The sequence below is a fragment of the Rattus norvegicus genome, chromosome 1, assembly GCF_036323735.1.
Source record: "Rattus norvegicus strain BN/NHsdMcwi chromosome 1, GRCr8, whole genome shotgun sequence".
In the NCBI taxonomy this organism is placed as follows: domain Eukaryota; kingdom Metazoa; phylum Chordata; class Mammalia; order Rodentia; family Muridae; genus Rattus; species Rattus norvegicus.
In genome coordinates, this window is record NC_086019.1 from 236,512,574 (window position 1) to 236,540,465 (window position 27,892).

The 27,892-nt window shown below is 43.4% G+C and overlaps 2 protein-coding genes across 12 annotated transcripts in view; one reads left to right on the top strand and one right to left on the bottom strand.

Moving 5' to 3' along the window:
* Plgrkt (plasminogen receptor with a C-terminal lysine) lies at nt 1-14,285 on the bottom strand. Of its 8 annotated transcripts, none has more exons than XM_063287022.1 (7): nt 14,223-14,285; nt 12,084-12,432; nt 11,100-11,207; nt 8,321-8,407; nt 2,620-2,750; nt 1,936-2,045; nt 1-410 (listed from the first exon to the last, which is right to left on the bottom strand). In XM_063287022.1, exons 4-7 carry the CDS (start codon nt 8,399-8,401, stop codon nt 289-291), a joined length of 444 nt encoding a protein of 147 aa, XP_063143092.1. In that variant the 5' UTR covers nt 8,402-8,407; nt 11,100-11,207; nt 12,084-12,432; nt 14,223-14,285; the 3' UTR covers nt 1-288. The 8 variants fall into 8 exon arrangements, with proteins under 8 accessions (XP_063143092.1, XP_038964779.1, XP_006231265.1 ...); XM_039108851.2 differs by lacking the exon at nt 14,223-14,285 and adding an exon at nt 9,681-9,710 and having other exon boundaries at nt 12,084-12,233; XM_006231203.5 differs by lacking the exon at nt 14,223-14,285 and adding an exon at nt 10,171-10,296 and having other exon boundaries at nt 12,084-12,233.
* Cd274 (CD274 molecule) overlaps nt 13,642-27,892 on the top strand; it is a 23,742-nt gene continuing 9,491 nt past the window's right edge. The window contains exons 1-4 of one of the 4 annotated variants that reach the window (XM_039088034.2): nt 17,663-17,701; nt 17,914-17,992; nt 22,861-22,926; nt 23,964-24,305. In XM_039088034.2, coding sequence (XP_038943962.1) covers nt 22,875-22,926; nt 23,964-24,305 — 394 coding nt within the window. In that variant the 5' untranslated portion in view covers nt 17,663-17,701; nt 17,914-17,992; nt 22,861-22,874. Of the gene's footprint in view, nt 13,975-17,658; nt 17,702-17,724; nt 17,993-22,860; nt 22,927-23,963; nt 24,306-27,892 lie in introns of those variants that run through there. The other 3 variants (XM_063271728.1, NM_001191954.2, XM_039088029.2) reach the window with 3 other exon arrangements.

Sequence of the window (27,892 nt, forward strand, 5' to 3'; positions counted from 1 at the left end):
TCAGATTCAGAACAACATAATTTATTAATTTTGCACTTGGATACTTGAAAAAAACACACATACACACGAGAAATCTTAATGTTACTTAGGATACTGCCATGGTTTGGTTGAGTGTTAGAAATTTTATTTTAAAATAGTTCAACAAACTCACTTCGGATTTTAATATTCTAAAATAAAAATGCATTGTATCAAAATCTTGATCATTTAAAAAAACTGTAAACACCATGATTCAAGCCAACGATTTTGTGCTTTTGAGACGCAGTATGTGCTTCGAGGATAAGTGGGACTTCATTTGTCTGAGAAGAATTTACTCTGCTCCCTTCTGGCTTTTTCAAGGCTTTCAAAGGTGATGAGTCCTTTTGGCAGCTCCAACTTTGTCTTTTCTGTTTCCAATATGTCTTCAGCTTCACCTTAAAATGCAGAATAAAAGGCAGAAATGGATAAGCTGATGAAGGGACCATAAGGGTTTTATAAGAGGACTGGCCGGATTGCTGTTCCAGGGGCACACTGTGGGTCACAGGATCAATGACCTTAAATCTCACTTAAGCGTCTCACCTATCTGACTCAGGAGAAGGAATCTATACCACTCAGGGGAAACACACGACGGATTCTGAAAACCCAGCTAGAGGTGCTTAGATTCTATCACTCAGGAAGTAAGACAAGAGGTTCATGAGTTCAAGGTCAGCCAAGGCCACACAGGGAGACTGTCTCAGAAAAGAGATGCTCACAAAAGAAATGATAAGTGCACGAGGAGATGGCTGTAACTACCTTGATCTGACCAATGTACAACACACACACACACACACACACACACACACACACACACAAAACTGTGAATTGACACTAAAAACGAATAAGCTGTCTTACAAAATGAAGAATACCTATAGAAATCACTAGAATTCTTTCCCAAAGGTTTAAAAATGTCGACAGTTTACAATCCCTGGCCTAGATGATCAACAGAATACAGGGTTAAGCCTTGACTTGGTGTGTTTCCAGTGTCCATGAAGTAAATACTCCTCACGTGACAAATCACAAGCCACCAACGAGTGCTGCCTGAGGCCGCAGTCGTGGCTGTTCTTTGCTGCATCCGTATGCTGCGTTTACATTTACAGGATGCAGATCCAATGGATATGAGCAAGCCATGTCATATAGAGTAGAAAAATAATTAGCGACAGATGAGTTCTGAGTATCTGATACCTTTGTTTTAAGTGCAATTTAGTATTTATTATAATTTTTAATTTTTTAATTTAATTTTTAATAAACAACTGTGCCTCGTATCCATCATGCAAAACTTCTGGTTTCTTTTTTTTTAATATTTATTTTATGTATATGAGTACACTGTAGCTGTCTTCAGACACACCAGAAGAGGGCATGGGCATGCAAAACTTCTAATCATTTAGCAGTCAGTTCTTATGAGCTGGTGAAAGCTGACTCCATGCCATTGTGTTAGAAGTAGAGATGCCTGCCCTCGGAATCATAGTAAAATAGTCCTATCAGAATCCACATAAGTCAAAGATTTGTAAGGAAGGTGTGTGTGTGTGTGTGTGTGTGTGTGTGTGTGTGTGTGTACATGTGCATATATGTATTCATTGTGTGCACTCGTGTGTGGAGGCCTGAGGTTAACTGCCAGTATCCTCGGTCATTATCTCTGTGTTTGTTTTTGTGCTTGACACAAGATCTCAGACTAACTTGGAGCTCACCAAGTAGGCTAGTCTGGCTCGCCGGGCACGCCAGAGATCTGCCTGTCTCTACCTCCCCGGTACTGAGACTGTAACATAGACCACCACACCTGGCTCTTTCACAGGGGCACTAGGAATTGAACTCCAGGCTTTCCCGCTTGCAGAGTGAGCTTGTTATCAGCTGAGCCACCGCTCAGTCCCAATCCTGAACTGCAGATTAATTCTGACACAGAGTCTCTTGCTTAGGAAGACTTACTTTTCATTCTTTGTAGAAGAGTTCCGTAGCCCAGGTCATACTGGTAGGTGAAGATGAAACTTAGGGGAACTATAGGAATAAGAAAAGCTGGCTTCTTTCGCTTTATTGCTCTGTTTCAGAAATAGAATGATGAGTGTCAAATGTAACCAGCAAATACATATCTTATCCTTGTAATTAAAAAAAAAAACAACCACCTTTGGGAGGATATATTCTATCTTGTAAGCTATTTAATTCATCTGAGTCTTCCATAGGGATTGAGTAATTGAATTTCTTTGTCCATCACACCTTGCCAGATTCTTTGGTTTTCAAGGGGAGGGTCTATGACTTGCTAACCTTCCTTTGACTTCAGGTCTTAGATTCCTCCTTTTAAAGCAGACAAGGACTGAGAGCTACCATTCAGGACCTCTGGGATAAGCACAGAGGCCATCCATCTTGGTGTCAAGTGAGCCCTCTTTAACATATGGACTAGAGAAATAGTCAAAAGGCACATGAGGAACTAAAGGCAGGACGAACTGTTACCACTCTTGTTCTACAGACCAGTAAGCTAAGGGAACTTGCTTTGTTCCATAAATACTCAAGATTCAAAACTCACAGGCCTACTCCAGCCACCTTAACGGTGCTATGACCTATGACCATGGCAAAGACTTTGCTATTTCAGAAACTTCAAGTAAATTGTAAACATACCCAGCTGCTAAAGAGATCGTTGCGATGCCAAAAAACGTTCCAAAATATTTGAGGAATTCCCGAGACCAGGCGATCTGCATAGCCATTTGCCGTTCTCTCATCTCATTCTGCATGATCAGCTGTCTTTCCAGCTAAGCACAAAAACAAAAGAACAGTTTCTCACCCTCCGCCTTGGACGGTGTGACGACCTGCTCTTCCTCCTCCCTTTGTTCTCAGGTGTCTTATTTTTGTTTAAATCACAATAGACTTTGACCAAGTTGCTCTGAACAGCTCTGTGAAACTGTCCCTTTGGCAATGACAATTCCTTCGAATGAATGCAGGACAGTGCCCTGCTCCCTGAGGTCTTGACTGGTTTTTTGTGGATCTGAGCCATGGCTATATATCTAGGCCTTTCTGTTTCACATGAAGAAATTTATGGGTCACTAAACACACACCTTGCTGGCCTTTGTTGTTAATTCTTGCATGGGAATCATTTTGCCTTCTGCTCATGTTGCCAAACACACCCAACTACAACTTGAAATACCAGGTCTTCACACAGTGATGGAGGGATGTCAATGGAGATCCTTGTTTGTCACATGTTTTCCTAGGTGGCTGTCAACAGCAGGGGAGAAGCTCCCCTCAATCAGAGATGCCTCCTCTAATGCCTGTGCCACCTAGGCCATACCAAGATTGTTCCAAGGCAAAAGGAACAGAGAAGGAGAGAGGGTAAGAAGCAATCAAGCCACCTTGTGTTGGCCAAATTTGCCTTTATCAGTAGAAGCTGAGGTTCATTTTGAGTTCTGTTAAAGATACATAACATGATTTTGTATATGTGAGTATTGAGTGTGCAAAATGCATCCTTGCCGACCAAAAGTTATTCCACATGTTAATTGGAGGTTAGGTCAGCATTACTTGTTTAGTTTAGTTTAGTTTAGTTTTTTTTGCAGGGCATCTAGGTAGTCCTAGTATGCAACCAGGATTAAGCCAGGATTATGAGCTATCACAGGATAGATTTTTTTTTTTTACCCCCAGTAAACATCAAGTAGGTACCAGTCTAAAACTGATGGCTGGGAACTATCAAAGGGAGCAGCAGAAAGTTTCATATCAATCATGAGAAAGTAAGATGTTGTGGTGAACACAGAACATGCTGTCCTTGTCACAAGAATAAAGTTTATGGTAAAGAGTGAACTCGATGTACCAAAATGTATAAGTCAGCCAAGAACTCAGGAGGGGACATAGAAAGAAGAATCATAAATTTGAGGCCAAGTGGGGCTACATTGCCACCCTTTCTCAAGGGACAACAGCAGCAGCAGCAGCAGCAGCAGCAGCAACAACAACAACAACAACAAAGATACAACTAGGGTTGAAAGTCTGGGATTAATGGCATTTTGCAAGACAGGAGACACAGGGCAGTGGGTGTCTTAGTAAGGAGGAACCTGAGAGGCGTCAGCATGGATCAGGTGGGAGGGAGGGAGCCAAAAACATAATCTCTCATTCTACTGTAGTTTTAAAACCTTTGAGGTCTTCATGTTCAAAAATTTTGAAACATATGAAACTTGAAGTTAAGGTTTTTCTTTTGGGAACATATAACTGAAATTTTTGTCTGAATAGTATTTGGCACCTAAACAATGTGTAATGATTGAAAAACTAAAATATACCCATATATAATAAATTCATGTCTCCAATGGCACAATTATTATAATCAGTAACCTCCTAAGCCAACAGCTATAATTCATCAAACATTCTAAACAAAATCTAACAATGAACCTGAAACTAACGTCTGTTTTCCTAATAGATTTAAAACAGAAATAAATTTATTAAACATAATCCAAGTACTTTTTCTTCTAAGAAAAGTCCTATATAAAATATTTGACCCATGTCAGAACAGACAGAGAGAAAAGCTCTCATGTTTATTCCCTCATTGACAATAAAATTGAACCATGTGCAAGATCTAATCTCACTAAAAATTAAGGGACTCTACACAGTCCAGTACCTTACATTCTCAGCACACAGACAGTCTGGTTCTCATGTTTGGTTGGCTTTTGTTTTTCTCTCACGTTGTTCCCTGAACACAGCCAACGACAAACTTTTGCTGCCCACTAATCTTTGCATGACCCTACTGCTTGGCCTACAGTCCTACATCATAGCATCGGGATTCTTTCCAGACTTTCTGGTGTTATAAAGTTGTTTATGTGTGCCATCTAGTGGCATTGTGAAGAAATGCTCATTTTAACTATTCTCAGTAGCAGAAGTTAGAAGAAGCAGTTTCTACCAAAGACTGTTGATAATCATTGTAATTACTAATGTGGGTCCCTTCCATCATAAGCATTCTCTCTCTCTCTCTCTCTCTCTCTCTCTCTCTCTCTCTCTCTCTCTCTCTCTCTCTCTCTCTCTCTCTCTCTCTCTCTCTCTCTCTCTCTCTCTCTCTCTCTCTCTCTCTCCAGTACTAGGAGCTGAACTTAGGACCATGTGCGCATGTGCGTGCTTGGCAGCTAGTCTACCTCTGGGCCACAGCCCCCAGCCCTAGTACCTCGTATGAAATTCTCAAAAACTAAATTTTTAAAAAAGGAAAACAAAATCAAAAAGTTTTTTGTTGTTGTTTTTGTTGTTGTTTTTTTGTGGTTCCTGAGGGGGAAACAGAAAGCCTTGTCACAATAATCACTGAGCATCTGCCAAAGTGTATAAACTCCCGAAACTGTGTAGGGACCTTACAACACTTAGGCTAGATTCTGTGCCTGGAAGATGGGCGGAGTTCAACGGAGGTAGTCTGAACAAAGTTTGCAGTGAGGAAGGGAGCTTGATGCAATTCAAGATTCTGTCGTGCACACATGTAAGTGTACAGTGAAATTGATGTGGCATTCTGTACAAAAACCTCAGGGTGACCAAATCCCTCCCAAATCCCTCCCAAATCCCTCAGGGTGACCTCTCTGCTGCTCCTCCTGGGACGGCTTACAGAAATAGGGAGGAAAGCTGCATGGAGCCTCTAGCCCAACACACCAGCGCCCCCTTCTGGACACAGGCTCCAGTACTCCCTGCTTTAGTTTGCTAAAGCTGCATACTCCCTAAATCCCTGCCCCCCACCCCCAAAGAGGCCAAAAACTGGTTAATTTAAGCAATAGAATATATATATATATATATATATATGTCTTAGTTCTGGAATCTAGAAATCCAAAAATCAATGTGGCCGATTCCTGGACAAGCAGTGAGGAGACCTCTATCTCTGGCTTGTAAATGAAATGTTTGGGGTGCATGATTAAATTTCCTCTTAAAAGTCACCAACATATCAGATTAAGGTCCACCCTGTGGATTTATTCTAACTTGATTACCTCTGTGAAGACCCTATCTGCAAATGAAGTCATATTGGGGCTGGATTTCCAGCATACAAATTGTGAAGGGATTCACTTCAGCGAATAAGTGAAGGGTCAGAAAGGCAACGCCATCGCGGTTCTGTTTTGTTTAAAATAACCTTTGCTCTGTGGAAGCCGCGTGATCCTTAGGTGTGACAAGTCCACTGTGGAGTCAGGGATCCAAGACAGGACAGGTAGAAGGTAGGAGTCCGACTGCCGGAAAATCAAAGTAGTGTGCTTGAAGGTGCAATTGGTCAGACCACACCCTAGTCTCTTCTTGGTTGCACGCAGGAGCGGTAGTCACAGTTCTCGGGAGGATTTCAACCCGTCTTCTTCCAGCTGAGACAAAGCTGCTGGCTCAAAAAGGGCTGGGTTCCCAGGCTGGGTTCGCCTTTGGTTTAGCTAAGCTGTAAGTGATGGCTGATACAACTCGACCTCAACGCCACACATGGAAAACCTGCTCTTTGGGATATCGATGAGGAAGGACTTAAAGCTGTTCTCCTGACTCTGGTCAGTCAGCCGATTAGCAAGGACCATGGACATCCTGCACATTCTTGATGGATAAGTAAAACAAAAACAAAAACAAAAACAAACAAACAAACAAAAAACCCCAAAACCAGGGCCCTAGCTGCCGGAGCCATCTCTTGCTTGCGTGTCAGTGAAAACCTTGAGGAGTGAAACAAAGCGAAAGCCTCCACTTTCTTCTTGTTCATGCTTCCCTAAAAAAGCAGTGGATTCCCGACACTCAGTCTTCCCCATACCTGACCCAATCCACAGAGCTCAGGAGCTTTGAGTAGCAGGAGGAAGTGACGTCAGCGCCATGCCCACACTGCTTCCATGAACTCCTCTGGTGTGGGAGTCTCTGGTTTTCTGTAACTTCCAAGAGGAATAAAGTCCCCAGATCTTCACAGATCCTGAGGTCATGTAGTCTAATATAAGAATGAAACTCTCGTAGTTTCCACCCACACGCTACTCTTGTTTCTGAGATCCTGGACTGATTCCTAGTCTATAAGTCTTCTCTGGTCTCTGCTCGGTTACAGAAATTAACTTGCCCGTTCTTTCAATTTTCCCCAAAGGAATCATTACCCCGCACTGAAACTTTTGTGTGTTTCATACCAATAATCCCATCACTGAAGACGTACGAGGATTAGAAGCTCAAGGCCATCTTAGACTACATAACCAATTTGGACTGAGCTAGATGAAACCCTAACGTTAAAAAAAAACATTTTTAATAGCAATGACAGCAACACCTAATATAAGTAAGAGGCATTATATTATACATTCTATATAACATACATTCTATATAATGTGCATAAGTTTTACTTCTTGGAGCATCTCTGAAGAGTGTGTTGTCCCCAGGGTACAGACCAGGAGACTGAGGGCAGGTCATGCACACAGTCAGGACACTACGGACTCACCCAGGCCGTCTAGGTTATCTCTCCACTTGTACTGCCCGAGAGTAGGACTTTCTTCTCTTAAAGCCATAACAGACCACAGGGGCCTCACGATCACTGTCTACAACCTTAGCACAGTCGAACTTTTTAACATTCAGCTGTGTCTTGCAATATTTTAAAATACTTTGACAGCTTACATTAGACAGTTAAGCAATCTCTTTGATTTTTTTCTAAACATCTGCTGTACAATCTGAAGTCAGGCGCCACAGTGGATACCAGTTTCCTAATGCCGCTTTAACAAGTTACCATCTAAGTTTAAAGGGCTGTGGCTTTTCTGACTTATTAAGGCTGCCTGCACTTTTTGGCCCACGGCCTGGATTTTTTTCCATTTTCAAAGGTAGTAGAGTGCTGCTCCGATGTGATTGTGTTTAAGACTCTTAGGTGCAACAGTATAACATCTTCTAATTCTCTTTCTCTGTCTCTCTGTCTCTCTCTGTCTGTCTGTCTCTCTCTTTCTCTCATACACACACACACACACACACACACACACACACACACACACTCACACATACACACACACTCTTATAAAGGTTCTGGAAATGACAATGGATCTGCATTGATAATCCAGGACACCACTTCTTTAGATGAACACATTGTAACATCCATTTCCATGCAATGTATCATATTCCTAATCTAGTCACAGTTTCTAGGAACCCAGAATACCTTGGGGGAAGAGGCATATTCTGTTCATAATATATTCTAAGCAGTTACCTAGTCGTGTAGGAATTTTGGCTCAAGTACCTGTATTGGAGACGTGGGCCATTCACCAGTTACTTGGTCATCCACTTCACCTTGTCTTTGAGGGTGGAGCCCAAAAGCGTCTTAATTAGGGGTGAAAGGGGTTCAAAGAGAACATGCCTCAAGAACACCATTCTAGAAACTTAACATGATTAGGAGCATAGCTCCGTAACTAACACATACCTGAAGTCGAGCGTGCATAACCATGAACTCCTGTTGATTTTTCATGTTTTCATTCATAGATTTCGAAAATATAAACCCCATCTTGACCTAAAGTGTAAAATGCAGACATATTTAGAAAACAGACTCTGTATATCCTTATACAGGCTCTGGGCTCCTATCAACTGTGACAATGTAAAAAGGTAGAAAAAAACCTTGACTTAGGGAATAGTGTAAACTCTAAGTAGCGGTCTAACCTCTGGCATACTTACTTACCCATTTTGAACACCATTTACTTAGCCAAGAACAGCTGACTGAAATGATTTCCCATCTCTCCCTGCTCTGTGAACACACAGTGCCATGTTTCCTCATTTCCCCCTCTATAAACCTAATGCGAGTCACCTTCTTACCGTCTGTTCTGGAAGACAGGAAGACCTTGCATCTGAGGATGTGTGTTCAGACCTTTTTTTTTTTGGTTCTTTTTTTCGGAGCTGGGGACTGAACCCAGGGCCTTGCGCTTCCTAGGGAAGTGCTCTACCACTGAGCTAAATCCCCAACCCCGTGTTCAGACCTTTTGTGTGTCCCTCTTGACCTTGCATCTTAAGATGTAGGTGTCTTAGGGTCAGTATGTCAGTATTTCTCCCGGACTCTCATGCTCCTGTCCTTTGACACAGGTCTCATCCTCTTGCAGCTGATAGCCCCTATTTTCCTCCAGCTCCGACTTCATTCTTGCCAAGTTAGAAGGCGCTCACAAGGGCAGGATGAGGATGCTCACATGGCTTTGCAAATGGATCTCAGGGTTGGGGATTTAGCTCAGTGGTAGAGCGCTTGCCTAGCAAGCACAAGGCCCTGGGTTCGGTCCTCAGCTCCAAAAAGAAAAAAAGAAAAAAAAAAAGAAAATGGATCTCCATGTATGGAAGTATGTGTGTGAGTGTATGTATTCACTCGTGTGTGAGTGCAGGTGGGTGTGTGCCACAGCACATTTGTCCAGGTCAGAGGGTAACCCCGGGCATTGTTCTGCCCTTTCCACCTTGTTTGAGACAGTCTGTCCCAAATGTTGCTCTCAGCTGTGTAGCCCAGGCTAGCTGACTGGGAGCTTCTCTGCCTCTCATCTCACCCCTGGAATTACAGATGTGTGCTACCACACCCAGCTCTTCATTGATTTGCAAGCTTTCAACACAGGTCTTCACGATAGCATGGCAAGTGTTTTACCCACCAAGCCATCTCCTCAGCCCAGAATTGGATTTTTAAAATGGTCACACTGTAGAGTTTCTCTATTATTTCCAGTGGAAGTTACAGCACAATAAACTCATTGGAAGTTGGAAATACCATAGAGGAAAAAAATGCATTTACTACACTGAATATATGGAACACTGTGGCTTACCTTAGCCTGCTTTAATGTTCTCAGAAACGCCTAAAGAAGAACAGACATCTTTTTATAATAATATGTTCAATATAATTTATTGAATGTTATAGTAGAGTTAAAAATAGGGGGTTGGGGATTTAGCTCAGTGGTAGAGCGCTTGCCTAGGAAGCGCAAGGCCCTGGGTTCGGTCCCCAGCTCCGAAAAAAAGAACCAAAAAAAAAAAAAAAATAGATTGGTTGTTCTTACTAGCCTGGGAAATGAATTCAAATTTTCAAGTTTTTTCCTTATGATCCATATCGTCATTTTTGACCATCATTTCCGTAAAAACTGTGACTTGAGCCATCCTCCTCATCTGGCACCATCTTGGTTTATTTTTAATTTTTTTTATCTTATCATATGATCTTACCTAACAGCTACCCGAGAGGGCTATAAACTGTAGGTGGGTCAGAACTCCTAACTTTGTTCTAAATACAGCCAAGTTTGTTCAGAAAACATTTTCCTTATTGACCTTTCAGTGGACCATAAGGCCCAGGGGAATGCACGATGACTCTGCTTTCTTCAGTCTTAGGCTGTCGAATGCCTGCACGCCACGGCAGTCAGGTCCAATGTTTCACAACCAGGGTTTATCTGTATTCTGAGGGAATCCCAGACAACAGTTATTTCCACAGCTTTCCTCACAAGGAAATCCCTGGCTTTAGAGTGACCCTGGAAATGAGCACGGAGAACAGGGGCATTTCACCTCAACTGGGATGGTTACCCTGTTAGTCGGGCTCCAGGGGAGTGTGAGCTGACAGCCAAGTTTCAATGACTCCCCTGTATTCAGACAAAGACACAGAAAACACATCCTGGAAATAAGTGGCCCTTGAGCCATTCGGCTGTAAGGCTAACAGAGGCTGAACTACTTCCTAGGAAGAGAGAGAGAGAGCCCTAAGCAGGCCTGGGACGTTATGAGGATTCCTCCTGTCTGTCACTGTCCCACTCAGCACCCTATGAGCAGGGGCAGAGGGTGCTCATCAGGGAGGGGGATCTAGCTGTCTACTCTGTTATCTAAGCATTGGCAGCTCACATGAGTCATTTCCAACTGAGAAACGTTATCATCCATCTTGATAGTCTCTGTGGCTTCTACTATACACAAACGCTTGTGCAAAATAGGAATGGTCCAGCAGAAGGCAAACTTTGGTTGAATTTTTCACCTGTTGCAAGAATCTTCAAACATCTTAAAAGAAACCTACTGTTCTCTAGTCTGCGCATTCGAGCACACACACGCACGCACACACATGGGCACGCGCGCGCGCACACACACACACACACACACACACACACACACGCTTTCTAAGGGGGTGAGCTCTCCCTCCCTTGAAGTAGTAGGACAATCTTCCCATCAGTCATCTCAAGGAGAGCAGAGAAACACTTTGGAAAGTTGGGATTTAAGCTTACCTCTTTCTGGGCCTTGCACTCTTGGACTTGGACTTTGGATGTGTCAGGGAAATCTCAGGTTCACAGCTAAAGGTAGAAGGAAGGTAGGAGTGTCCCTCTGGAGATCACCTGTAAATGAGTATGCCACACCTTGTAACTTCACCCTTGAACAGTGTTTCCAACCTCTTCTGCCCATACCTGACAAAGCCATTTTGCACCCTTTCCTTAGGACGTCCCAAATACCTTCAAATTTCTCACTCCCAGAGACAAAACGCTATCAGCAATAAGTAAGAGTGGCCCCAAACTGATTTTATTACAGGCGACACAGAAAACCACAGTGTTCTGGAGGATGAAGGATACTGACGTAAGTCCAGGCTGCTCCTGTTTTGTTTTTATTTGTTTGTTTGTTTGTTTGTTCATTTGTTTGTTTTGGGTGGGGGTGGGGAAGCAGTGGTGTTAATGCTCCAGTTCCAAGCGCCCATGATTCAAATTACCCTGGAAAGGTGTGTTGGGGAGGGTATGTTGATTGTGCAAATCTCAGACAGACTTTCTTTGGCCATCCTAGGAACCAGGATTCAATTTAGAAGGAAAAGAATTTCTTCCCTTATTTAGTACCAGAATTTTTGGTTGGTCACATCGTCACAACCATTCTCAATAAACCTTCCAAAGCATGTTCCCTAGAAGGAAGCACATAGCCTCTGGGGGTGTTTTTTGTTTTGTTTTGTTTCCACTCTCGCTCTGTTGAGCCAGTTTATCGTCATTTAGGTATTTCCCTAAAGGTACTCCATTTCCCTGTCCATTGCACTCAGCAGACTTGTCCCAACTTGGCGACAATGGTATGGAGAGGTCACACTCACAGTACCGGGTTGGCAATACCTGTCAGCCTTGGGGACATCAGCAGAACCCAGAGCCCGGCCTTCCCTACCTAGCCGGAGCTGCAGCTGTGCGGGGCCATGCAACCGAGCCGACCCTCCCTCCCAGGTTCCTGCTGCCCGATGCACTCACGCGACGCGGTGCGGGGCGGTGGCCACTGCAGAGGCCTCTAGCCAGAGCTCCAGAGCGATCGCGGCACAGACTGTACCTTGCTCAGCAGAGACCCAGGATTGGTTGGCTTTGACAGTGGCTCACGAGCTTCAACCAATCAGCGTGGCCTCTGGCTCCTTTAAGTGCTCCGGTGCCGGTGCCGGAGGAGGCTTGGGATGTCCTTCCGGTGCAGGCGCCTGGAGCCGGGAGGTGTGTGGGGCGGGCAAGAGCGGCAAATTCCAAGCTGCAGGGTCCAGTATAGTGTGTGATTTTGAGGGAAGGTGGAGGAAGCAGCATGGAAATGTCATTTCAAGTCCTCGGGTTCCCCAGCCTGTAAAAAAACGACACCATCAAATCGCAAAGAGAAAACAGGGAACAAAAGCAAACAGTGGCCAGAATTTCCATATTTCCTTATGTGCTTTCCACATTACATACTCCTACCAGCATTGTCTGTCTAGAGTACAGCTCCCTGCTTCACTGAGGAAACACTCAAGGACCCATTAGCACTTGCTATGCAACCGGCTGGGAAAATAGTACATGCTTCACAGCCTTTAGGAAGGGCCCCGTCTTATCCTTGGGTGACACCACACCTTAGAGAAGACAACTTTCAGGCACATCTAGCCTAGCAGGCTTGTATAGATGCTCTTAGCTTCAGTCTTCCGGATTCTGACTTTTAGATGGGGAAATTGCAACAGTATCTTTAGTCCCATTTATGGGAGCAGGTACATGTAGCTAGGAGTAAATGCTTTTGGAGAGTGATGGGCAGCAGATCAGGAGACTAAACTGGCCTCTGTTCTGTTCCCAGCTCTGTAAACTGTAGGAAGGACAGAAGTCCTTGTACCTGCAGATAAGCACAAGAATGTTAAACATGCAGGGTTGTATCTTCAAAGAGAAAGATTTAGAACATGTTTTCGGCCCCGGAGGCTGGGAGTGGAGGTGGTTAACATTTGCGCTCTGTGGGCGAGATCACAGCAGATCGTTCCTTCATCATGAGCTGTTTTTCTCAGTCAATCAATAGAACCTATCATTATGGGACAATGACACATGCAGTCAACCTATAGAACCCATCTTAATCTATTTTTGACCTTTTCAAAGACTTATGTATTCTAGATAGATCATATAAATGAAACGGACTTTTCACTGGATTCTTTTACTTTAACACTGTGTGTGTGTGTGTGTGTGTGTGTGTGCGTGTGTGTGTGTGTGTGTGTGTGTGTGTGTGTGTTCATCTAAGCTACAGTATGGGGGCTGGTGAGGTGGCTCAGTGGGTAAATGTGCTTGCCACCCTGAGACCCAGTTCTGTTCTTGAGATCCACATGGTGGAAGGAAAGAACCCATTTTCGCAAGCTGTCCTCTGACGTCCCTAAGTGTGCACTTGCACGCGCAGAGAGTAAATAAATATTAAGTGTAAATTAGAAACAAAAATCAAACGAGTACATTATAGCATGGCTCATGGCTCCATTTCTTGTTGGGACTAAAAAGTAGTCCGGCGTATGAATATAAGACATTTTGTGTATCCGTTCAGACGGAGGGACACTTGGATGGTTCTAGTTAGTCTAGTAGGAACAACGCGGTTAGTTTTGTGAGCATACCGTCAGTTGTCTTGGGCTGTAGGCATAGCATTGCTGGAGCATACAAGTCAAGGTTTAACTGAGGGGCCAGAAAACGCACACGCTGTGATAGCAGTGGATAAAGATGCTCACGTCAAGTCCCCCCAGTGTGGCCTCTGTGTATCAGACACTGGAGCATCGTTCGGGGTGTGATTCCTACTTGTATCATGTAAATTGCTTGAGTAAGATGTTGCCATTTCTACAGCCTTAAAGTAGAGCCAGCGTCAGGAACTGCAACTCGTAAAAACTACCCTACAAGTCAGGTAATCTAATGCATGGACGCGAGAGTCTGACGTTTGAAAATGCGACCTGTTTTACTATGACTGACACTTTTAATCGTTATCGTCCTTTCATCCTATTAATTTGATAGCTTTTTTTTTTAATGATGCTGTAGCTTGTCAGGGCTTGACACTGAAACCCAGTAACTGAAAATAACTGTGGTGGAAGAGGGCGGGGGAGCCAAGGAGAGCTGTGCCGAGCGAGCAGGGGCGGGTACATTTCAGAGTGTAACCTGAATCCAAGGAGGCTTCATGGAGCTCAACCGAAGCATCTCGTAGAAGCATCTCGTAGCATCCCAAGAATCGTACACGTGACTGAGGGAGCGTTGGGGAATGGTGATGAGGGTGTGGGCTTCAGCCTCCCTCAGCTGTATGTAAATAGTCGCACAGCTGATGAGAAGGAAGCTTGGAGCTGCTTCTCTTTGGGGTATTTTTCAGTGGTGATGTCAGTATTGACTAAGCGCCTGCTAACTTCCTTCTTCTGTAACCCATGCAACGCACATGACCCTGTCCTCAACCTGTGAATCTCAGCCTGTTCTCCTCCCCCGAATGATCTCCTCCTCCTCCTCCTCCTCCTCCTCCTCCTCCTCCTCCTCCTCCTCCTCCTCCTCCTCCTCCTCCTCCTCCTCCTCCTCCTCCTTTAGAAAGTAGTTCCCAAACTCTGAGAACTAGGACTGTAAAGCTCATCCAGTTAAAGCTCATTCAAAGGACCAGGGTTTGATTCCTAGCTCCCATGTGACAGCTTACAACTGTCTGAAACTCCAGTCCCTGGAGGCCTGACACCTTCTTCTCGCACAAACACATGCAGACAAAACACCCATACATATAAAATAAATAAAATTTACTATTTATATACTAGTATATCATTTTACACACACACACACACACACACACACACACACACACACACACACACACACCACTTTGGGATGTGACTTTCTTTCCCTATAGGTAGTTTTGGAATTGAACTGAACTGTAACAGAATCTTCTTAAAGCTCCCAGTTTCTATGAACATGGACTCCTCCACCTGCGTTCTTCGGCTAGTTGTAGACACGACTCTTCTGCCTTAAACTATCCAATGACTTTGCATTACAGTTAGAAACCGACCTTTCTCCTTAACCCTCAGGGCCCTTCGTGGAGGGGAGCCGGCCTTTCAGTGTAGACTCCACAATAATAATCTCTGGAAGAACTTGCTGGGCTTGCTCACCTTTAGCCTTTGCTGCGTGCCCACCCCCTGTGCCCCCCAGATCATTCCTGGGTATCTCCAGAATCACTTTGTGTGTCGCCTTACCCTGGAAATGGTTGGCCTTCATCCTCAACTATGCAGAATGTGAGCTGTAAGGAGGTTTATCTCCCCGCAAGGAATAGGCCAGGTGGGCTGTGAACAGGAAACAGGAAATTAGAGATGACATTAGAGATGGGTTCCACCCTTCTGCCTTGGCTAGCCACTGTTGTTTTCCTCTCATCTGACCTTTTCTCCAAATCACAAAACTCAGATCATTTTCAGGGATGCTCCTTTCCTTACCTAGGCTATTTTGGCTTATGTGTATCTTTTTAAGATTATATATATATATACATATATATATACATATATATATATATTCTTTCTATTTCTATTTCTAGAGGACACCAAAACTTCATTAAGGGGGCATGATCAACTTCATGGGAAAATAAATGTCGCAGGAGTACAAACAGGTGGGAGAGAAGTGGTGGGAGACTCTTCAGATTACTCATATGCAAATCAGCGAAAGCAGCAGGTCCCCAATTCCCATGAAGAGCTTCAGAGAGACCAGTTCCAGTCACCACTTGCCTTCTCTGTAGAGCATTTATGTACACTTTAAGCGATGCTGTTGTAAATCAAACAAAGCTAAAACACCTCACTCCTTCTAGCTTTGAAAATAATTCACGTCATAGCCGTAGAGACTGCTAAGGGGGTATCCCTTAATCCTCACCACTCAAACCCTCACTGAACCAAGAGAACTCAGCTAAGGAGTGAGTCTCTAAAGTGACTTTTTTTTAAAAATATCTGAATAGTCACAACCATGCTAACATATCATAAAGCTTATGGTCCTGGGTCTTGGCTATCCTTTAAAAGAATGAAATTATTAACTAGAAATACATTTTGTCTGCGCATGTGTATATACACACATATGTTTAGACTGGATTTCCACATAGAAAGTCTTTATTTTCAGTCAGCCAACTAAAGTTAGGGAAATTACTTCATTCTATTACTGGGGTTCAAAAGATATTTGGAAGAGGGACTATCTCAGCTGAGGGTATGGTCTATTCCAATGTTATTGATGTTGACAGTTCCACATTCTCTAGAGAGCCTTACAGCAGTGTCATCCCCAAAGACTTCCAAGTTAAAAATGGGGATGGATGGTGGGAAAAATCTCATTCACAACCAAGCCAGTGGACACCCCTATATTCACTCGGTGCACTACTGTAGGAGAATAGTTTTAGAGATTAAGTGGGAAAAGCAGAGGACAAAGAAGGCCCTTGAAGTCCAACAGTGACATGTTTAAACGATGACAGTGCTCTGTGGAGTTCCCATGGTTTTGTCTTGGAAAAAGCCCACATTTCCAGTTCGCAGAAGGGCTTTCTCAACATCACCTAGAACAGACTTCCCCCACCTGGATCCCGAGAGCAGCAGCATCCACAGCCCTCACAAAGGGCACTGTTCACAAAGGGCACGGCTCGAGATGGGAAGTTCTTGAATGGCAATGCAACTGGTTTCATTATGTCGAGGAACTTTGAGGAAGTCAACAAATCCACGATTTAAAAATATATTTCCTATTATACAGACACACCTACTTTCTAGAATTAAAGCCGAGTCATTTGTCTGTTATTAACTCTATAGATTGTGTAACTCTATATGCAAAATTTTGTCAAGACTGTCAAGTATCCGGAAAGGCCTTGAAAGAGGAAGGGAATCGAATCGAATGGTAATTTACTAAAGTGTCTGGATTCTGAAGATAAAATTTACGTTGGAGATCTTATGGCTTAGGATGTTTTGCTTCTAAAGCGCTCACTGCTCAAGCAGAGTGTTTGAAATTCGGGGCCTCATTACCCACAATAAAAGCAGAGATGGCCCAAATCTGAGATGGCCCAAATCGCTAAGACCCCAGCGCTGGCAGCAGAGGCGGGGGTGGGGACCCCCGGAGCACTCTGGCTGGCTGGTCTAGCCCGCTGAGAGCTCGAGGGAAGGTAAGAGAGACCCCCTTTCAAAAAACAAGGGGATAGTTTTAGAGGATGACAAGCAACCTACGTGAACCTCAGGTCTTGTAGATTGTAGATTTACGAGAAACCTAATGCGAGTTTCACTTTCATTTTTAGTTTCGATTTTAAATTGTTTGTCTGAGGGTCTCCGTAGTAGCCCGGTTGTTTTGGAGCTCTATAGACCAGAGATCCTGCTGCCTCTGTCTCCTGAGTACTGGAATTAAGGCATGCGCCACCACACCGGACCCTAGTTTCGTTTTTCTATAAACTGCAAATACCTATCCCAAAGCTGACTGACTCTAAAGTCATCTGTAGGAAATCCTTTGGGATCAGCGCCCACTCAAAGCTGCTGGGAAGCTTCGGTTTCAGAGTAGGAGGGCGTGGTTTCCGCAGAGGGGGCGGGGCTCTTTGCTACGGATAAGACCAGGAAATCGCCCTCCCCAGCCTCCAGCCAGGCTGCAGCTACGCGACTTGCCAGTCTCCTCGCCTACAGGTAGGGAGCATCTTCTCGCAGAGTCGGCTTGCAGGGCACTTTCGAGAGCCAGAATCACTAGACCTTTTGAGGATGGAGAAGGGAGAAGGCAACAGGGAAACACGATGGGTTGACAGGCAAAGACCTTTCCTGGCAAAGACCCCAGAATCCGCAGTTTGTCTGGTGACTAGGCACTGTTAGCTATAATGCCAGCCTTGTGTGTTTATCTATAGGATCTTGGCGTAGGTAGCTGGGTCAGAAGATGATGAATTGGTCCTAGCGCGACTTTAACTGTTCACTAGCAATGCCTGGGTAAGTCTTTCCTCTTGAAGCATCTCCTGAGGTCCCTTCCTCTGTCAAGGACCACGATGCTGGTAGCTTGACAGTTTTACTCTATCTGCCCAGAGAACCTAAAGGATTTTTGGAAGAAAATGTCCAAAACAGTTCTTAGACACAGTGAGCTTGGCTATGTTAAAGTTTAGATTGGGGTTCTCATCAGAGGTAATAAAGTACCCGTGTTCTTATTTTTTTAAAAAATAAAACATCTGAATAAATTATTGCAGGTGCTTTCCTGTGAACTACTTGGCCAGTTTTTTTTTTTAATTGCTATGTTCCATTGTGCTGGGTAATTAAAGGGCATCACTCTCCCATAGGTTAGGTATAGTGCCTTACTACCTCATCTATTGATCATCTGTAATGTAAGTAACTCGATAAACTCTCCTATGTCTAAGCCCTTTGTTATGTTTGAGTATCTGAAAGGCCTTTGTATGGGAAAACAAACAAACTGAGGAAACTCTCGTTCCACAGCTGATGGTGACGGCGACCAGCAGTGTTTCAGGAGAACTTTACACTTTGAAGTATTCGCCTATCCCGGCTGAGCAGCACAGATGGGCAGTCAGTGGTCACATGTTGCTCTAAGGAGGGATGGAGAAGGGAGGGATTTGAGCACGGAGTTTAGGGCCATTTGATAGAATTTGAAAATTGGGTAAATGTTCACTCTTTTGAGAAAGGAAGCTTTGCGTCTTTTCCCTCCCACCCTGGGAAGACAGAGAAGTGAGCTCCACGGTCCTCATCTGGACTTCCCCTGGGACAAACCTATTTCCCCATCTTGAATGAGACATCACTTCTTCACTTTGTGTTGCTTTGTGAACGGCGCTCAGCTCTTGTCTGGGAATTCGCCAAAGGTTACAGTTTCTTGCCCGAGGAAGAAGACCAAGCCTGCACTCCTAACCCCCATTGAAGAGGAGCAGGTTTAGAGGTCAAAGAGGAGCTGATTTACATGGTGCCCGAATTTCCTCTTCTTATCTCCCACTGCTCACAGCTGCCCCCGGAGAGCCAGGGAGGAGAGGATATGATACTGGATAAGTGGCTGTCAGACCCGACTCACCACCTTTCAGACTTTAGGCTAAGCTTTTAAAACAGACTCTCAGTCAGTGGCTAACTGTGCCAACCGAGTCTGCCATCAACGTGGGAAAAATGAGGTTTAGCCTTCAATGGATGTCATGTACCTTGGTGTGACCGTCTAGCACTCAGCTTGGCCATTTCTCCTACAGGCTCATGGTAACAGCCACTGTGTCCTCACAGGCCTGGATGTTGTCTGCTGCTTGGGCAGAGGAACTGGAGAGATATGTGCCAAATAATGAGTCATTTGATTCTGCTTTCTTAAGATAAATGTCCTTGGTTTGGCTTATTTTTGTTTTTGTTTTCTGGTTTTGTTGTTGTTTGAGACAAAGTCTCTCTATGTAGCCCAGGCTGGCCTCTAACTCAAGATCCTCTTGCCCCAGTCTCTCAGATGCGGTTGCATCTGCCCTTTTCTAACATGAAGGATTCATGATAGTCAATAGGAAGCCTATGGCCTTAACAGTTGAAATAAGTAATCAGATAACTATCAAGAAGTATTTGGGTTTGGGGATTTAGCTCAGTGGTAGAGCGCTTGCCTAGCAAGCACAAGGCTCTGGGTTTGGTCCCCAGCTCCAAAAAAAAAAAAAAAAAAAAAAAAAAGAGGAAAAAAAAAGAACTAAATATTTATTTAAACAAATGAAGTTGCATTTTCCAAGAATTGAATGGGGGTGGTGGAGAATGATGTCAGTGCTGTGTGGAGATGCTGTGCAGGCAGTTGTCATAGTCTTTCTCCCTAGACCACCAGTTCTCTTTAGGGAAATCTAGCATACAAGCCAAACCTTGGGAAAAAGGGACAGGGGGCTGGAGAGATGGCTCAGTGGTTAAGAGCACCGACTGCCCTTCCAGAGGTCCTGAGTTCAAATCCCAGCAACTACATGGTGGCTCACAACCATCTGTAATGGAGTCTGACACCCTCTCCCAGTGTGTCTTAAGACAAAGATGGTGAACAGTGTACTTACATAAAAACAAATAAATAAATCTTTAAAAATAGTAAAAGAAAAAAGGGACAAAAAGACCCAACATGGGACAGTAAAGGAGCTCAATATTAAGGGCCCATTAAAAACGACACCTGTGGAAATTATGACATAATCTTAAATTTTAAAAGTGGCTATTAAATGTATAAAACAACTGGGGCTAGAGAGGCCTCAGAGGTTTAAAGCACTTGCTGCTCTTCCAGGGACCCACAACCATCTGTAACTCCCACCTCAGAGAATTTGACATCCTCTTTGGCCTCTGAGGGAACTAGGCACACATGTGGTAAGCATACACATACATACAAGCAAGCAAGAAAGTTTATTCTTGAAGAACAAAAGCAGATTTCTTTATTATTTTTACAGGGTTGTGCTTGCATGTACGCCTGAAGGCCAGAAGAGGGCACCAGGCCTTGTTACAGATAACCATCTATAATGATGTGAGCCACCACATGGTTGCTAGGAATTCAACTCAGGACTTTTTGGAAGAACAGCTAGGCTCTTAACCTCTGATGATGTCAGTGATGTGTGGAGTATCAGACAAAACACTCTTACCCATAAAATAAGTCAATCTTTAAAAGTGTAGAGGAAAAAGGCTGAAGGGAAACTGTTGACAGGCTGTGTGGAGAGTGGTGCTGGAGGCCACCTCAGTCTCTGTTGCCGTGGGCGGGAGCGGGGTCTTGGCAGTTCTCAGGCCTCTGTTTCACTACACCAGTATCAGCCTTCTTCCTCCCCAAGCAAGCTTTGTGAATCAAATAAATATGTTAGCCAATATTACCAAATGCTCCCTAAAGGAGAATGTGTGTAATGTGCTTACATTAGTTTTTTTTTTTTATAACAATAGCAATAATTAACAACAACAGACCATAAAAGTAAGCTGAAATGATCATTCTGCCCTAGTGAAGATGTTTGAGCTCCAGTTCTAGGGTCCTTCACAAGAAAGGTGTGATAATTCTTTTCTTCTAATAACATAAGTAAAATGTTTACTCATGCATTTGAAAATTGGACACACATACAATGAAAAAAAATTCATGGTTCCATCTCTCATTTTCTATCTTTCTTTCTCCCTTTAAAAAAGTATAAATGTGGGCTGGAGAGATGGCTCAGCGGTTTAGAGCGCTGGCTGCTCTTCCAGGGGTCCTGATGTCAACTCCCATCGACCATATGTTGACTCACAACCATCTGTAATGAGATCTGATGCCCTACTTCTGGTGTGTCTGAAGACAGCAACAGTGTACTCACATACATAAAGTAAACAAATAATCCTTTTTTTTTTTCAAAAACAAGGTATAAGTATACCTGTCCTCCCTATAAAAGTCACAGTTACCTTTGTTGATAATCACTGTCCGGCAGTGTCTTCAAGAAGGGTAGGGTTGTTCTACAACACAAGTAACTCTAAGCTCCTTCCTACGTCTTTGCAAACTCATTCCCTATGCGTGTACTAGAATCTGTCCCTCACGGTATTTTGAGTATACAGTCTTATTAGCTAATACATGGGTATTTCAAGACTTATTCTTAGCCGCATCATCCCTGTTACACATGAGCTTATTTTTTTCTAGGGTGAATTTCCAAGACAGGAATAGAGAGATCGTAGGACATCCAGAGTTAAAAGTTTTAACAGGTTACCAAATTGACCTTTTAAAAAGCTATACAATTTCACATCCTTACTAATAAAGGTCAGGAAATCCTGTCTGCCTGCCTCTTCACTAACACTACCCACGAGGATTCTATAATTTTGGTAGAGCAGAAGATCCAAACGTTATCACAGATCTATGTACTTCCTTATAGAGAGCGTTGTGTGAGACTCTCGTTCATTTTCCTCTTGGCCGATGTATTTGTTTTTTCTCACTGAGTTTTAGAGTCTGGATGCCAGAAGCCGTACGCATTGGCTTTATACACCTGTCAGAGACACTGTGAATGGACACACAGGTCAGAGAGACCCTGAGAGGAAGACTGTCCCACGGAAGTTGTAAACATGTGAATTACATAGAAGAGGGGGAAAAAGTGAATTATTAGACCCCATCTTTAGACATCACTTTCAAGAAAGAGTGGCTTCTGTTTGCTGCCTGCTCCTCCAGAAGTGCCCAAAACAGTGCCAGACTCGTGTTTGCCGAACGAATCAGGAAAACGTTCAGCAGAGGGTAGACCAGAATTCAGGCAGCTACGTCTCAGCGAGTGGTCCTGAGACAACCAGACCTTAAAGTAAACCAGCCAGATAGAATCCTCCTTCCTTCTCACGCCTGTCATCACTGTACTCTGTTTACTAGGGAAAAGAATTATAATTTGAAGTAGGCAAGAGGTAGACATGAGATTTTAAGGGGGGGAGAGGAGGAAGTGTCAAAAAGTGAAAGTGAAAATTGGTTGTTCTTTGCGTTGAAGCTTTGTTTAAAGCAGGTTTTAGTTTTCAAGTATGTTTCAATGTTCAAACACGCATGGTACAGATGGGGGGATTTGGGGGGGTCCTTGGCTGATTTCCAGTGTACATTATCAATCTCTAGGGGCTTATAACTCAATTTAAAGGTGCTCACCACATCATATTGACTTCTTTTCGCTTGGTTCTCCATGGCTTTGAGTTACAGAATGGAAACTTTAAACTTTGCACTGTGCGGCTCTGTTTCCACACTTGCAAATCAGTCATTGGCCAGCCATCAAAATCGCTTCATTTGAGCTGGCTCGTCTGCGCTTTCCGGACTGGCTTTTAGGGCTTATTTCTATATTAGAAGGACACATCTACTATGTCTTGCTGTTCAGCTATTGAGTTAAACAGCCCTCTCTCTCTCTCTCTCTCTCTCTGTTTCCCATGACTAGGTAAGTCTCAAACCATGAGGATATTTGCTGTCCTTATAGTCACAGCCTGCAGTCACGTGCTAGCGGGTAAGTCACCAGATCTTTTCAGTGGGCTCGATATTTTCAATATTTTAGCCTTGAGTTAAAAAAATGGAAGTAATTTGTGGGGTGTGAGTGTGTGTGTGTGTGTGTGTGTGTGTGTGTATGAGGGGTGTGTGTGTGCATATGAGGGGTGTGTGTGGTGTGTGTGTGTATGAGGGGTGTGTGTGTGTATGAGGGGTGTGTGTGTGTATGAGGGGTGTGTGTGTGTGTGTAGAAGGGGTATATGTGTACATGCATTTGCTGGGTACACATGTGGAGGTCAAAGGAAACCTAGAGCTCGCTCGAGTCTCACCTTCTACCTTGTTTGAGACAAAGTCTTATTTGTTGCTCATGGCTGAGTCCTGTAGGGCACCTGGCTCAAAACCTTCTGGGGATTCTCCTGTCTCCACCTCCCAGTGTAGGTACATGCTACTGCACCTGGCTTTTACCTGGGCTCTGGGGATTTGAACTCGGGTCCACGCGTTGCACAGCAAGTCACTTACTTACTGAGCGATCACTCCACCCCTGAAAATAATTCAAAGGCATATACTTTGCTTCTAAAAAGCACATTCTAGTTTTCCTTCTTCATAAATAAGTTACTTGTAAAGGATGAAGGAAAATACAGGAGCTGTGGGTGTCGTTTAGTAGTAGAGCACTTGGCTGGTAAACACAAAATTCTGGATGCAATTCCAGCACCAGAAACAAATGAACAACATGCCCCCCTCCCCCAACAGGGGATGAATATAAAAATACAGGTAATACAGAACCAACAGATGAACCATTTCCTATGAGTGACCACTGAAAATTCCTGGGGAGATGGCCCGCTAATATCATCTTCTTATTTATTGGTTCCTTTTAAACAAGACTGGGAATATATTATCTAGATGGCTTGTGGTTTTCTCCGATGAAGTTATTTTAAAGAAGAAGTTTAGTGTTCATGTGATTCACTGATAACGCGACGGTAACCTTTTACCCATTTTTTTTTTCAAATGTGTGTGGAGGAGTTTTCTGTCCTCTGAAGGCTGTTCCTCTTTCCTTTGCAGCATTTACCATCACAGCTCCAAAGGACCTGTACGTGGTGGAGTATGGCAGCAATGTCACGATGGAATGCAGATTCCCAGTAGAACAGAAATTGGACCTGCTTGCCTTAGTGGTGTACTGGGAAAAGGAAGACAAGGAAGTTATTCAGTTTGTGGAGGGAGAGGAGGACCTGAAGCCTCAACACAGCAGCTTCAGGGGGAGAGCCTTCTTGCCAAAGGACCAGCTTTTGAAGGGGAACGCGGTGCTTCAGATCACAGATGTCAAGCTGCAGGACGCAGGTGTCTACTGCTGCATGATCAGCTATGGTGGAGCGGACTACAAGCGAATCACATTGAAAGTCAACGGTAAGAATTACCCTGGATGAGGAAGCCTTCATCTTTATTTAAAGCATCTCCCTAAGGTTGGGAGACATTCGTTCTTGGAAGTTCACACCCACTTCTCACAGCACGGCAGCAGCCTGTTCCCACTCGTTCGTTCTTTCGTTCATACACTCCAGCCGTGAAAACATCTAGCACTTGTGTGTTTGACAGCGACCTGAGATTCAGTACCAGATGATACACAGCCGTGTCCTGCAGTACCGTAGCTTGCAAAAGTGAAATGCCAGGTGTTTGCTTCTTCTTATCGTAAATGCAATATATATAATATATTATATATATGTGGATATATAACTATGCAATATATAATGCATATATAAGTATATAATATAATGTATAATATATAATTTATATAATGTATAATACTATAATATATATTTATTTACATATATAGTTATATATATTGCATTTATGATAAGAAGCAAACACCTGGTGTTTCATCTTTGCAAGCTTTATGAATTACTTGTAAATATGTGTACATACACACACACACATATATAGATATATACAAGTAATTTGGATATCATGGAAAGAAATAGAATCATAAAAATGTCCTTCCTTCCTTAGCACCACCTTCCATGACATATACATATACAGTAACTACTATTTGTACATTCCTCCATAACTTAGCACATTTACCTTCCTTTGAATATCTTCATACAAAATCCAATATATGTACATATATATACATATCATACAAAATTTAATATACATACACACATATATACTATATATATACATACAATATATAATGTGTGTATATACATATATGCATATATACCTCTACATCTATCTATTTCTTCTACTGTAAGGGTTGCAGTCAGAAAACTTAAGGTTAATATGTAAAGGGTGAGAAAGAAGACCTTAGGTGTAGAAGAAGCCATTCTTCTCAGGGATGGTACAGGCTACACTCGGCCAGCATACATTCATTGTCAGGGCACAGATCTCCGGGAGTACTGAGGAGGAACTGTGAGTGTGAGTTCCTGGATAACGAGCCACAGAAATGCCATCAGGTCACTTGAGTTCAGGGTTTGAGGTTGGGGCTAGCTAAGGGAAGGAAAACACCTTAATAACCACCCCTGCTTTCACTGTTGGCTTACACAGACCTGAGAGCTTCACCCATCCCAGGCGTGCACACAGCCAGTCCACATGCCCACCAGGACCAGAAACCCCCTAGGCTCTCTTCTTCATATACCTCCCATAGTGGAGTCCTGGGGTCAGGTCCCTCCATGGTCTCATAAGAGATCACAGTTATTAACTCAAAATTATGTAGAGATTAGGAAAAATGTATCCATTCGACGGCTTATTAATGGGTCTCTGTTGCTAGATTGGTTAGAGCTCCCATGGTTATAAAAATGTCACTTGTCTTATTTTGTTGCTTGGCTTTACCTTCATTACCTTTTGCTTATGTGAGAGGAGACTTGGGACATGGTCATTAATATCTTGAGCACGTGTTAGTACATGAGCAAATATGAGGCTTCTGTTTTGTTCTAAGACATTTAAAGAAATTATGAAGTCGGAAGGCCATGGACAGTCCAGGTTGCTGAACCTGGGGCATGGGAAGGAGCACATGCTGGCAGCAAGGAAGAAGGAAACAGAGTGCACATCTCTGTGACAAGAGGTCTCTCATGGCTTGTGAGGAGTAGGTGACTTTGTGGTGAGGAAGAATTTACTCCAGATTATCTGCTCAACGATATCTTTGATACCAAAGGCAGCCTTCTGGAGCTGATGGCTTCTCTGTGGAAGGACTTTTGTTGGGGCAAAACTGAGAACCAAGTGGACTTGAAAGCCTGTTTGATTATTTCGGTTTCTTTTAGAAACCACTGGGTTGGCATTTTACCCCCAGTCTGTCTTGCCATTTGCTTACAGCTTTGGGAGTTTAGCTGGTCTTCACCAAGGGTCTGAACCTTGGCTTCGGTGGGCGTTGTGGCTCAAATCTGTCATTCCAGCTACATGGGAGGCTGAGGCAGGAGAATCACACAATTAGGACTTGTCTGCCCTACAGACATACAGCAGGTTCAAGAGCAGCCTGGGTAACTTAGCAAGATCCTTTCTCAAACAAATAAATAAAAGAATAAAAGAATACATTCATACACATACATACATACATACATATACATACATAATACACACATACATACACATACATACATACACACATACATACACACATACACACACATACATACATACATATACATACATACATACATACACACATACATACACATACATACATACACACACATACACACACATACACACATACATACATATACATACATACATACACACATACATACACATACATACATACACACATACATACACACATACACACACATACATACATACATATACATACATACATACACACATACATACACATACATACATACACACACATACACACACATACACACATACATACATATACATACATACATACACACATACATACACATACATACATACACACATACATACACACATACACACATACATACATACACACATATACACACATACATACACACATACATACACATACATACATACATGCACACACACTTTCATACATTAAATAGGAATAGGACTGAGGACATGCCCAGTGGTAGAACACTTGCCCAGAAGGTATAGGACCCTGGTTTCAGCTTCTAGCACCGCGGTGGCTGGCATGCCAGAGGAAGTAGAACTCCTGAATGATGCCCTATGCAAATGATTTCACAGCAAGGCTGCCCAGATTTTCTTCCCATCAATGCAAGTGTGTGGTAGCCAAGGTTCCCTACAGGGAGTTCACTCACCATGGGGTTTTAAAGGTGAAGCATTTCAAAACTGAAATCTGAAAGAGCGTACTTTTGGATTAACTCAGTTTTTATTATCTCTTTGGATCCTGTCATACCTTCAGAGGTTTACAGAAGACTCTCAGGCATCTGGCTTTTAATTGAAAATATTCAGCTTTAATATCAGGAGGAAATGAAATGTCCACTTAATGATTCTTGGACTGTACATGGTGTTAAGCAGCTGCAGGAAACACTTTAATCATGGGGCTCAACAATTAAGGATTGCCATGGTTACCAGACCCCCTAGCCCGGTTTAAATCTTTCCTATACCATCTATCCCTATCTAAGGTGTCTCATGTTTAATGTCTCTTTTCCTTCTCTTGAACACAAGCTCTAGGGGTAGGGTTTTCTCGGTTTTATTGTTGTACCCCTTGGCCTTGGCTTATGATGAAGCTCCAGTGTAGTAAGAAAAGAAATGGTATTTGTTGAAGGAATGGTTTAAAAAACCGATTAGCTTAAAATGTTTGCTATACAAACAGGCTTGCATATGGGAAATTTTGGACCGTTCTTCATGAGCTGTGGAAACTTTCTTAAGACCCACTGAAGTAGTGATGAGAAGTGGGAAAAAATGTCTGTGCTCACAGTCCTCCCCAGCTGTGCTCACAGTCCTCCAGAGCTGTGTTCACAGTCCTCCACAGCCGTGCTCATGGTCCCCCACAGCCGTGCTCATGGTCCCCCACAGCCGTGCTCACGGTCCCCCACAGCCGTGCTCAC

Coding starts and splice junctions, on each gene's coding strand:
- Plgrkt (XM_063287022.1), bottom strand. CDS start 8,401: ATGGGGTTTATATTTTCGAAATCTATGAATGAAAACATGAAAAATCAA. Junction 2,751..8,320: donor TTATGCACGCTCGACTTCAG/GTATGTGTTAGT, acceptor TTTTGTGCTTAG/CTGGAAAGACAGCTGATCAT. Junction 2,046..2,619: donor ACGATCTCTTTAGCAGCTGG/GTATGTTTACAA, acceptor TTTCTGAAACAG/AGCAATAAAGCGAAAGAAGC.